General features: G+C 37.2%; 1 protein-coding gene and 1 long non-coding RNA gene across 2 annotated transcripts in view; one reads left to right on the top strand and one right to left on the bottom strand.

Annotated features, from left to right (window-relative positions):
* Positions 1-12,490, bottom strand: part of ASPM (assembly factor for spindle microtubules) — a 28,791-nt gene extending 16,301 nt beyond the window's left edge. Inside the window, exons 1-16 of the mRNA XM_040565514.1 lie at positions 12,106-12,490; positions 11,178-11,321; positions 9,120-10,470; positions 6,934-7,035; positions 5,972-6,118; positions 4,857-5,102; positions 4,631-4,698; positions 3,952-4,093; positions 3,743-3,873; positions 3,036-3,211; positions 2,790-2,935; positions 2,626-2,711; positions 1,630-1,848; positions 560-773; positions 328-473; positions 112-240 (exon numbers count right to left, since the gene is read on the bottom strand). Coding sequence (XP_040421448.1) covers positions 112-240; positions 328-473; positions 560-773; positions 1,630-1,848; positions 2,626-2,711; positions 2,790-2,935; positions 3,036-3,211; positions 3,743-3,873; positions 3,952-4,093; positions 4,631-4,698; positions 4,857-5,102; positions 5,972-6,118; positions 6,934-7,035; positions 9,120-10,470; positions 11,178-11,321; positions 12,106-12,366 — 3,708 coding nt within the window. The 5' untranslated portion in view covers positions 12,367-12,490. The remainder of the gene's footprint in view (positions 1-111; positions 241-327; positions 474-559; positions 774-1,629; positions 1,849-2,625; positions 2,712-2,789; positions 2,936-3,035; positions 3,212-3,742; positions 3,874-3,951; positions 4,094-4,630; positions 4,699-4,856; positions 5,103-5,971; positions 6,119-6,933; positions 7,036-9,119; positions 10,471-11,177; positions 11,322-12,105) is intronic.
* On the top strand, positions 117-9,103 carry LOC121073945. Its single transcript, XR_005822022.1, has 3 exons — positions 117-225; positions 8,194-8,290; positions 8,468-9,103. It is a non-coding gene; the product is annotated as an uncharacterized LOC121073945 (long non-coding RNA).
* Positions 12,491-12,646: the final 156 nt, after the last annotated feature.

Genomic DNA, 12,646 nt, shown 5'->3' with positions numbered 1-12,646 from the left:
TTAAATACAATTATTATTCTAATAAACCTGTATACTCCAAACAATGAACTTATATTCTTTATTTAGTTTTTCTCAAAGTAGGAGCTATGAGATTGCACAAGCAAAGAGTACCTGAGAAAGTTTCAGTTCCTTTTTCAGCCTGTATTTCCTCCAAGTAGACTGAATTAATCGAGCAGCTCGAGTTTCTTGCCGAAGATCTAGAAGCCTCGAACACAGAAATGATAGGTAGGTAATAACAACCTATTTAAACACAGAAAGCAGCACGTTAAAGACTACACACAGGAGAGCAGGACACATTTACTTCAACTCTAAAGGCACCTATATCACCTTCTCATCAGGTATTGTATTTGACATGTCTGAGTGATGAATCATTGCTGGTATTCCACCTAGGTCAGAAACTGCAGTATTGATCAGCTGGAAGTTCTTCTTTTCATTGTCTAACAATTCCTTGTACATGACTGAGGCTGTTACTGCTTTGCAAAGAGAAAATATTTGTCAGATCAGATTGGATACAAGAGAAATAGATTTAACATGAGCTTTCGTACATTAAATAACTTACTTTGGTCAAATGTTCCTTCCATAACATTTAGAGAAGTATCAGACTCTGAGGATGAGGAGGATAAGTTTAGTCCCACCATATGAGTTCTTGAGCACTCTACTGTTTGAGTTGTACGTTGACACACAGCTTCCAAAGGCATGTAACATGGATGATAATGATGAATTAAATGACACAGTACTCTACCATCTGAGAAACAGACTGTGAAATTTTCCACCTGTTTAATAAAATACAGTAAGTTACAAGTTCCTTGAATTTTTGGTACCAGTTAACTGGTGTAAACTGGATATAGAATTTTTCATCTTGCACCTTTGAAAATGACAAAGTATGAATTCTGCAAATTTATTTTAGACAAAAAGTTACAAAATTAGTGCTTCCTTTGAACATTCACTGTACATTCGCACATAGCTTTAAGAAACCCGCAACATTGGTGTGAATCACTATACAGTGAATCTTCAAAAGAGAGACTTAAGAAACAAAAAAGAAAGTGGTATTTCCATCGAAGGATCCCCAGGAAACTTCAAAAGAGATAGCTTTTAAGGTCTTCAGTGCAGAAATAAGGCCTGGACTTGCATCAGTTTCAAATGTTCTATTTTGCCCTTCGGGAAAAACTATCAAGCATGACAGTACTCTGATCAGTCAAGTCTGAACAGGGCTTCTCTTCTTAGAGGGAACAACCAGCAACACGACCCTTTTGAACAAACACCTTTGAGGAAAAGAATCCTCCTTGGCCTAAACATTAGTTCAATGCTCACAGTTCCTACTAATGGTGAAAATTTTATGTACAAATATGTTTAGGATGAATACCTATTGGGAAAAAAAAAACCACCTCCAACTAGAACTCCCCTTTAACTACATTTTTAAAAGGCATTTTTATACATGAGACTAGCTAGAAGGGAAAATCCTTTTACTCAAATTTGTCTTGTGCAGGTACATCCATAGTAAGATGATTATTCCAAATCAGATTAAATAAAGTTGAGAAGAATGTTTAAAACTAATTACCATTGGCTGTTACTACACATGAAAGAATTTGAAATTGAAGAATTGTGCTCTTTAAAGAGTAAGCATTTTACCTTGATATTGTAAAATCCACAAACAGCATTAACCCATGCCATCAGCAGCTTCACGTTTTCAGTGTAATTTTGAGGTGAGGAGCTATGACTGTTATCATCTTGTATTCTACAACAATTTGAAAAAAGTTTGAGAGTGCGCAATTGTGTTTTTATCTTATGTGCATTCCTTAAAAACATGATTTCTTCTTTTAACTGTTCCACATTAAGAAAAACATCCACCTATTAGGAAGAAAAAAGAAAGATTTTATTTTGCCACACATTGTAGCAGACAAGTATAAGTTTTATATATAGCATTTTAGAGAGAAACCACTCTCACTATCTGCCACACTGAATCAGTAGTAGTAATCTGGATTTGCCAGCATAGGTGGCAGTGGCAGCTACCGACTGCTTGAAATAAAGAACTTAAACCCACACTCTCACTGTTTTGTGGGAAACTGTTAGACCAGCTTACTGAACGTTTCTTCAAATTTACTGTTTCAAGATAATTGGAAAAAAAGTTTAAAAGATATAGCTTCAGTATAGATAAAATAAAAAGATATGGTAAAAAAGATAGAGCTTACTCTATACTTGTCCGTCAGAGTGACCTCACAAGCTGATTCGAAATTTGATTTCCCACATTCCCTTTTCAGTTAGTAAGAACTTATCAGCATTTGGAGACCAACATTATTTTAGTCTAATTATCAGTTCTGGTAGCATAACAACAGAAGCTCAAAAGTTGTGTTTTTTTTTTTTTTGTGCATGCGTGTGTTTTTTCCCTACAAAAGATTTTATGAAGGTATACAAGAAAGACCATAATTAAAATGTTAAAATGTACTGTTAGGGATGTCATGTAATGTTTGCATTGCACTTCGAATGTACAAAGTAGATTGTTCCACAGTTTAAAATTTGATTAGTAGAAGCCTTCGCAGACAACAAATAATTGCTGAAGGACTGATGTTTTCATTATCTCTCACTTGTAATTAGTAAGAAATGAAAAAGAAAGTAATTGAGTAGTACCTGGAAAGCAAAGACAATTTTCCACAGCAGTGCTAATGTTCGTTCTCTGTGTCTGTCCACAATATCTCTACAGTCAATTGAAGCACCTATTAAATAAAACAAAGAAATGAAATGTGCACTAGTCCTACAATGGGCTTAGAATAACTCTGATTTCTAGGCCTTACCACTCTCATCTTTCAAGTGAATTCCTCGCTCTTTAAGGACATTAAGAACAATATCAACATTATGCATCTTCTGTAGACGACTTATTGCAGGAACTCTCAACTGTTTTGAAAGATTCCAGTCTTTGGTGAGAAGTTCCATTGCTCTCCTAAAAAAGGGAATTTCACAGTTTAATAGCTTAGCTAAGCTCATATTAAGTATTATATAAAAGAAAATGAATAGTTCAAAATAATTCTGTATCAACGCACACAAGACGAATACCACATTGTAAGTCCACAGCCAGATTTGTTACAGCAAAATCAAATTCATCAAGTGCAGTTTGAATATGGCTGACGGGTAGTCCCAGGAAACCAAGATGACGGGAAAGGTCACCTTCACCACTCAGGAAGTCTCGAGAAATTGCCAGCAGAATGTCTTTACTTGTCTTAAAACAAACAAACAAATGAACACACACCTTAAATACTAATATTTAAAAAAATAAACACTTTTCACAGTCTGTCTACACAGTACATACTGAACTAAAGAAAATTTTATTTCAGCATAGTAAAGACATTTGTTAATCAAAGAGTTTCTATGACAGATGTTGCATCATCTCTTATTACAGCAAAACAACAAAAGACAAGAGAAAAGCCCAAACTTACTTGGAGTTTAAGATCAGCTGTAGTATGCTACAGTGATATTTAAAAATATCGCAGAAGCTTAACTTCAGAGAGGAAAGCAAGTTAATGTAACATAACAGAGTCCTTTCTACAGAACCAACACCTCAAGATTTCTTGGGAATTTTTTTCATAACCATGAGACCGTATACTGAGAACGTTCACATAAAAGCATCAACAGCCAATAGTTGTTAAAGAAATGCACCTAAAGGCATAAAAATATGCGTCCTACATTCAGTCACAGAACATTCATACGTAGAACAATATTGGACAAAGACTTCAAATCACAGCTCTCTTACCTTGAACTCTGCATCCTTGCAAAAGAGGCAAGGGTCATGGTCAATCAGTCTGGACTGTTTGGCACAATCCAGAAAGCAAACTAACAGCAGCATTTTTTTCAGTGTGAATTTTGACAAAACTTCTTCATGACCTAAAAAGATAGAACCCATTAAGTGTCAGTTCAAAAATTAAGTGCTACAAATACTCTATTTTTGGAAATACCCGTTACCTTCTCGATAAAGGTGAGGCACAGTGGGATGTCTATATTCTGCTGCAATGTCAGGGTTCCAGAGCAAGCGATTAAGAATGAATATTGCCAAACCCATAACATCACTATTGCTCTCCAAAGATATCAGTTCCCCATAAACAGTCTAATATGAAGGAAAAGGGAAAAAAGCATAACCGTTAAAAATGACCTTAAACAATGTATGTGTTTGTGAATATAATTTAATACTGACGTTTTTTAATAGCAAATGGTAATTAGCCTCTAAAAATCAATTTGTTCAAAATATTGACTAAAGGATAGAACCAAAGGAAATTTCAGAAGATTCTGTCTCATATAAAAACATTTGATCATCTATATCTCAGGAATCAATCAATCAGTAGTTCTCTTAAGAAAGACACATTTTCCTCTAAGAGTCAAACTAACTGTGAACTGCTCTTCTGTTATTGGTCAGGGAGTTAATTCTCACTTTTCTTGATTGAATATTTTCTTTTTTTAATAAGGTAAAAGTTTTTAAAGCAAGTCTGTTATAATAAAGCAAAAGACATGTAAACTCACTATAATTAAGTTGAACCTACTTGGATTAATAAAACAGAAAATATAAAGGAACCTGAAACGCTCCCTACTAGAAAGGGTGTTAGATCTCTCTAAAACTTTGATTATAGACCACATATTCTGCACTTACCTCCAGACCTATACGCAGCCACAAAGGGTTGTAAGATAAAAGCCAGTTAAGGACTTTCTGCCTCTCTCCTGCAAGAGAGCATCTTATAATATTAAATCCAGCAAACACTTCATGTTATAGATAATATTGCTAAAAATCTATTTTAGATTAAATCAACTAAGTGTATGAGTAATCTTTTTTCTACTTACAAGAAAATAAGGTTTGCAGTTTTTTTTGTCATTCTTACCTACATCTTTCCAGAGATGTCTGTCTCGACGAACTAGCAAACGTTGAGTTTCAATCTCAACTTCCAGCTTCTTAATAGCTTTAACCATTTTTTCAGATGTAAATAAACGGCAAGCATCACGTCGTAACTTATTCAGTCTACGACGAGCAGTATAGGCTTTTAGAGATACTTCATCTTTTGTTGGTGCTTTAGGAACGCTGGTTTTATGATGGTTCTCTTCTCCCAAGATAAGAGCAGCTGCATTTACTGTTTAAATGCACACACAAAAAGTATGCCTTTACATCTCAAACAAAGGTAGTTTTGTCCCGTCTATGTTCACAATGTTATTTTACTTTTGCGTAACAATTTGGTTCCTCAGGAAGCTTATTGTTTGTTGCATTATATATGTCTTGCCAGGTACAGGAATATTAGCCACATATTTGTTATAACAACACTTATTTCCTAAAGTAATAGGCTAATAAGGGTTGGGCTGGAAATTCAGTTCTAAAATGAATTCGACAATCTTCAGAATTGTAGGTTGAAAATAGAGAGAGAAGTACATTATCATCATTTTAATATAGTGGCAACTCTAGTGTTTCTCAGCAGGTGGGGATTCCCCACTCAACACACACAGAGAGGTACTGCAGCCACAAGTTCCAGTGCGTATTCCTTGTTCCAATGCATGCTTCCCATTCCCGTGTGGGGTATGCTGCGCTTGGCATGAGCAAGTGCATCATCTGTACTTATCACAAGGGGAAGATACGACTCAGAAAAGACTTAAAGTGCTATAAAGTTCTGTTGGGATGGACAGCACCATCTCCAACGTTAGAATTGCCCTCGGTTTAGTATACTCCATATTTTTTAGCCCAACTGCCACTGAAACCCATCACCAAATATTTGCTTTAAGCTTATCGCAGTATTAAGTCAAAGGTTGAACAGGGAAACACATATAATATACAAAAATTGAAAAACAAAACAAAAAAATCTACTCTTATAGAAAAGCTTAATGCTACACAAAGTAAAATGATGAGTTGGGGTTACTGTTAAACAAGGACCCCTATTCACTAATATGAATAAGGCACCTTATGTAACATTTAAGAACATTAAAAGCCAAAGTGAAAATTCTTATACTCTACCTTGTGAGGTGTTTGTTCTTACACTGAAGTCATCAGGGGTAAGTACAAAGTTTAACCACCACGTGAAACCTCGTTGTTGCTTCTCCTTCCAACGTTCATCATAAAACATATTTTTAGCTGCAAAAGGCATTGGGTGCCTAGGAATGACTTAAAATAAATAAAGAAATAAGTCCCTCCTTCTTTGATTGCTATTTAAAGAATAGCCTTTCTTGAAATGTATGATAAGCATTATACGTCTTATTGTGGAAAATATTAAAGTTTGATACTCTATTTAGCACTATAGCAGGAAAAAACAGGTTGTTAGAATCTTCAGTGACTTTCAGATCGGCTGTCATTAAATAAATTTTAGCCACAAATCCTGCATTAAGTTATTAAAGCACTAGAACAAATACAAGAACCCATATCCTTATTATTTTCAATATCTAATGTGTTTCTAATATCTAAAAATATATTTTTAAAATATGTTTTAATGCATATCTTGGATCAAAACCAAGTCAAGTTGTATTACTGCCAGGAACAACCATTTTATAAATAGATTTTTCTGATCAAATCAACTTAGTATTAATAGATTTGCAAAATCAGTATCATTTTGGTGGGTAATTTTCTATTCTTAGGTATTCTGTTACATTCATTTTTTATCAGATGGGGAAGAAGCATTTCACTAATATCCATCAGTTGCCTGGGAACACACCTGTAGTTTTTTACACTTACATGCAAAACTGGAGGAAAGTAACATTTACATTCAGCTGACCGTGTGCTGCAATCAATTTTCTTATGAGCGGTGCAAATGCATTATGAAAGGTATATGAATTTTTCTACTAGTTATTTTTCACTGTGGGTACAACCTTCTATTTCATCCCAACTCTACTCAGTTGGGTCTCAACTACAGACAACAGCAGTACAGCAATAGTGATATTCGGTTCAGTGGATATTGTTCTACTAAATGCCAGAAGTCTGCCTACCTGTTTTCAATGGTTTCAAAAACGTCAGGTGAGACTGAGCCAATCCAGCAATGGGTTTACTAATTTTATTGGTAGTTTTTGACGCTCTCTGAAGGGAAGAACCTACAAGTATTAACACACATCAGTGATGAAGATGTCAGTGAAAGTTAACATATTAAGGCTCATGTCACTCGTACAGCAAAGAACTGGAGTGATTCCCTACGAACACCTTCAATATACTAGCAATCTCTTGATGATGGAGAAATTTAAGCAAAGTAGTTTGTCTACAATCAACATGGGAAAAACAGTTAAGAGCAAATAAGGGCTACTGTATTTCCTGGTTCTACCACTACATGTACTCAAATACTGCACCCTGATCTCAGCCAAACAAGCAACAAAACATGTTAACACACAACATGCAGAAAATTTTCTGTGTCCTGCAGATAGTCATAGGGTAGCCTTAGAGATAAGTTTAGAGATAAGTTGCTTACCTAAAAAAGAAAAAAAAAAGTGTTCCCCTTCATTTGTAAATACCTTCATTTTAAGGTTTTTAGATTTATTATCATATCCTAGAAACACAAAGCCAATTGGTAGAAATATTTATTAGGATATGTGAAATTGTGTATTCTATGAACATCTGGGTAAAATGCATGGCTTTTGGGAGCTTGATTGACCTCTTCCCACAGTTAGATTGCATGCTACATTGATGTTCATTTTGTAGCAGCCTGATTGTATTACCTTAGGCATCAAGGTATTAGCTGATAAGTTTTATCTACCACCTAGTAGTAGGACTTAAAACACAGGGAAAAAATAGATACACACTTTCTAACTCTCAGTACATGAAAACACACGCTTAATGCAATCGCTTTATGCTGACATCAAATGAAGACTAAAAAATGTATGCTTTTGCAAATGGTCTATGGTTGCTGCCTGATACCCACTAACAAGATGCTATTTCAGATGAAAAAAATAGATCATAAATTACAGGTTGCACTCATGCTTAGCTTTTTTTCATGCTTATTCCAGTCTCTCACACAATTCTAATAACTTTTTAATAATGTTTTGATTGCTTTTAAGTTGGATTTCAGGTGGATTACCCTAAGGATGGATGTTTCAAAGTTAACTTTCAGGCTTCACAAAGAAAACTCACATTCCACTACTACGAGCAGCACCTACTGCGCTGTCTCCAAAAGCAATTAAAATACCAAGTTATTTTTTTGCAAGAAAAATTGCTACAAAAAGAGTGTAGTTCAAAGCTGTTGTCATTTTTGCATTTTACAGCCAGGATCAAGAGACACCTAAGAAATTTTACGCTCACAGAATACTTTCCTGTCCAGTCCACCTACACTTATGCTAATGGAAGAACAGAAATAATCTGGTAGGTAATACTGCTTTCCTGGTGGACACAGACCTAGTGAGTTTTTATGTAGACTGTCTTAAAAAGCCTGAACTCAAGGCCGAAAATCAAATCTAGATAGAATAGATCATCTGAAGAACTGAAGAAAGCAGCACATGCTATTTTAATCTGAAAGCCGTAATAATTTTTTCCTGGTAGTTATGTTGCAGGGGCTGCATGAAGATTCAGCAAATGGAGTGCTTCCTTCAGTTAGCGACACACATTCTTCCTGTATTCCAAAGCATATTTGGGAGTGGAACATTTTGAAACCCAAAGTATGTTGAAATTCAAGAAGTCAACTTGTTTTGATCTTCAAGCAACAAAGTATTGGCAAACCGTAAAGACAGAAAGATCTGCACGAGGCTGATACCAGACTAATTACAAACAGAAAAAAAAAAACAAAAAAAAAACACAACAGGCAGCATGAACAACATATTTGAAAATACATGACAACAGCAATGAATTAAAATATGCACAATGCTAAGTGTACACATGACAGAAATCTTGTAAAGTGAGCAAGTTTCCTGTATATTTGAATTACCCTGCCCAGGAACTGCCAAATACTTTTCCTGTTGCTGTCATTGCCAAGGTTTACAAAAGAATCGAGTAAATTTTAAGCCAATTACATAACCAAAACTCTGACCTAGTTTTCAACCTTGTAAAATGCAGATAATATCTAAAAAAGAAAATGCAAAAACCCATATTTTGGTGAGATGAAATATCCTTGACTGTTGCTAGACAGTTCAGTTTGCTATACAAATTTCATAATCAAAGGTATTTTCCAAACAGGGTGAATGAAGATACTGCTCACCAGCTTTCTTTTTCAGCCCTATTCTCCCTCGGTTTGTAGGTTTGAAGGCTGATGGTGTCACAGAGGTACGTGTTTTATTGTCCATGCTAGTTAGAGTTCTTTTTCTTTCCACTTCTTCCACATACACTGGGCCTGTAACTCTATTTTTTTCTATATGTATTTCACTTTTCCTCTTACGACACAAAGAAGTTGATCCAGTAGGATGTGAACTTTTTTCATTGTGACACTTATTTCCAGCTGAAACTGAATCTATAACTGGAAGGTGTTTCGCTATTTCTACCTTTGTATATACAGGCACAACATTTTCACAATCCATTATTACGCTATTAAGGCATTTTTTAGATTTTGGCTGGAGGGTTTCCATTCTTCTTTCTTCACCAGCATCAGGCTTATTTTTGATAACTGTGGCAAAAAGAACTGGGCGTTTTTTTGCTTGCTCTGCCTGAGAATTGAGTGTCTGGAGCTCCTCTGTAGAAGGAAAATTGGGCTGATTTTCTTTGGGTTTGGTAGAATGAAGTATCTGTGATTCTACGTTACGTGTCTCAAAGACTTCATTTAACATGTGGTTTACGTGGACTTGTGCTTTTGTCTCTCTGTCTCCATTTTTTTTCCATTTTGGGGGCAAACATTTCTTCACGACATAAGTTTCCATAGCAGAAGATATTAAAACCGTCTCAGGTTTAGGAGTCTTTGATTGTACATCTGACAAACTGTCTTTCACAAACTGATCAGGTGACAGAATTGGAACACACTGCTCTATTGTATCTACATCAGCATGATAACTGTCATTTATAAAAGAATCTGGACTTAAAATTCTCCTTGTACTTAAAATGGGTACAGATGCCAAATGTTCTGGAGTGCAAACAGGTGAGATTGTACAATTAAGAATTGCTTCATTATTTGAAATCAGTGGTTTTTCTAATCCAGTAAAATTGTATGCACTTTCAGATTTCAATTCATCATGGTTACCAACAGATTTCTTGATATTATAGCTGTCTATTTCGGGCAGTAACTCCTCACGTACAGCAGCAGCAATATCTGAGAAAGTAGTAGATCTTCTCATTGAAAGTGGTGTGCAAACAGTATTATGACATTCCTCTAGCACAGGTGAAATAGGAGATAAAGGCAATTTATTTTCTGAGCCAGCAAGAGAGTCATTTCCTGGGGATGTACTATTTTGCACTGTGTTCTGATTTTCACATGACTGAAGTGGGCTCCTTAGTCTGTCTACCTTCTGAGAAACTTGAAAGGTTTTATTAACATTTTTAACTTTTGAATTTCTTTTTCTAACTTTTATTGAACTCGATGTTTCTGCAGTGTTCTTCTTTTTTATAGTTTCCCAGAGACTCTTCTGAAAAAGAACCATAAATAAAATTTAGTATGCTGACTTTCTACATACATTTGTGTGTAGAAGCGAACATTATATATAGGATTATATAATAATAATAAATTATATATATAATATTATACATATTGTATTATACACAACATACAATATATATAGGAATATTATTACATATATAAGAATACATTCCTATATACATATATAGGAATAGGATGTCCACAGAAGCTGTGAAATCTCCCTCAGTGCAAACACTCAAGGCTTGACTGGGCAATGCCTTGGATAAGCTAGTCTAAAGTTCTTCTTTCAGCAGAAGGCTGGATAAGACAATTTTCAGACACCACTTCCAATCAAAACCTTCCTGTGATTGCCATAAACTGGAACAGACATCAAAACACATCACAGGACTAAGCATCACAATAAAATTAATACCCAGTATATCAAGAAAAGAAGGTAAAACCAACACACCTAGTCCAAAACTCACTATAACTTATTTCCACGACTGATTTTTTTTGTCATGTTTTGTTCTCTAAGCAATATAATACACCAGTATCTATATTCCAAGCCTGCTGAAAAAAAGTTTAAATATAACGGATTCTCCCACAAACAACATTTATCCATTTTTAATTCTCCTGCATTGATCTTTTTAACTAATAAAATCAATGTTTCAACTATGCCAAAATAATAAAATTAGTTCAGACAATAAAAACACTCACTTTTTTCTTCAACGGCTGTTCAGCAACACCTAGGAGCACAGCTTGATGCTTTACGATGCCATTAATAACAAAAGTTATCAGTTCTCTGACCTTGCCCTCTTCTAGCGGTGTCCATGTTACAGACACAAAGATTCTTTGTCCTGACTAATGGAGAGAAAGAAATGTTTAATACATAGCACTTATGTAAATTTTTTGAACATCCAAGATAGAGTATTCAAAGCAAATGAAAACCAGTACACAGAAGTAATGCATATTTTGACATCATGAAGTGACAAATGATTATTAAGCGTCAACTTTAACCCAGTATATGGAAATACAAGCAGACTTTAAAAAAAATAAACAAACAGGGAAGCCGTGGAGCCCTGCGCCGGATCTGTGTTACAGTTCTTCATCCAGTGACCTACCAGATCACTTCAGCACTCTGCTGATCTCAATACTAACAGACCAACTGTTGTATTTGTGGTTGGTTACACCACAGACAAGTTCAAAGAGCGTGAAAGTGACCTGAAAGAGCACCTGAATGAGGAGTTCCGCCTCTGGGCAGGTCCATTTCATGAAGACATAATAACTAATTCAGCGTGCGCTTTGGCAGGTTTTACTGCATACAACAGCTAATATTTATTAATTACCACAGGAAGTAGCTACCCAAATACCACAGGGCGAGGGTCCAGCCTGCTTTTTAAGCTCCGTGTTGCGAGCAACCTCCAGAGAGCTCCCTCCAACCTCCCACGTTCCAGTCACACCACAAGCACACGCCTGTCATAACTGCCCGCTACAAGTCAGCACGGGCTCGATCAGCCATAAGTAATATTTCCTTACGAACTGCAAACATTTATTTCTAATTTTCGCCCCCCTTTTGCGACGAGCCCCCTGGCTTCCCTTCAGGGGCCCCCTGGTTCCCGGCGCCGCCTCGCCTCACGCCCGGTACCTGCACGGAGAAGCGGCGGCGCTCAAGGCTGAAGCCCCGGGCGGGCGCCGGGACGCGCTCCACGACCACCTCGACCTCCTCCGCGTTGGGGTTGTGGACGCCCAGCAGCCGCGTGCGGGAGGCGCCGACGCGCAGGCTGCCGAAGCTGAGGTAGGGCGGCCGGGAGAAGTGGCTGAGCACCAGCACGGCGGGGGCCTCCTCATCCTCGGCCCAGCGCCGCCTGCCAGGGCTCGCCGCGGGGCTCAGCTCCCAGGCAGCCATGCCCGGGCCCCTCAGTAGGACCAGGAGCAGAAGCAGGACCAGCGGCTCCCAACGGCCGCGCCTCCGCCCCCGCTTCAAACCCGGCGTCTCCGCCCCCGCCTCGCTGCGCCGCCAATGGGCGCGGGGCGTTTGGTTCAAACGGCCCGGCACCGCCCTGAGGCGGTGGCAGGGCTCGGCCCGCGGCCTGACTGGAGTCGTGCTCAAAATTAAACATACAAATAAAGTTGGGCTCGCCTCTGTGCTAACAAACAAAAAAAAAAAATCACTTGAAGCGAAGCGT

This window comes from Cygnus olor, chromosome 8 (assembly GCF_009769625.2).
Source record: "Cygnus olor isolate bCygOlo1 chromosome 8, bCygOlo1.pri.v2, whole genome shotgun sequence".
In the NCBI taxonomy this organism is placed as follows: domain Eukaryota; kingdom Metazoa; phylum Chordata; class Aves; order Anseriformes; family Anatidae; genus Cygnus; species Cygnus olor.
This window is presented reverse-complemented; position numbering and strand designations above follow the sequence as displayed.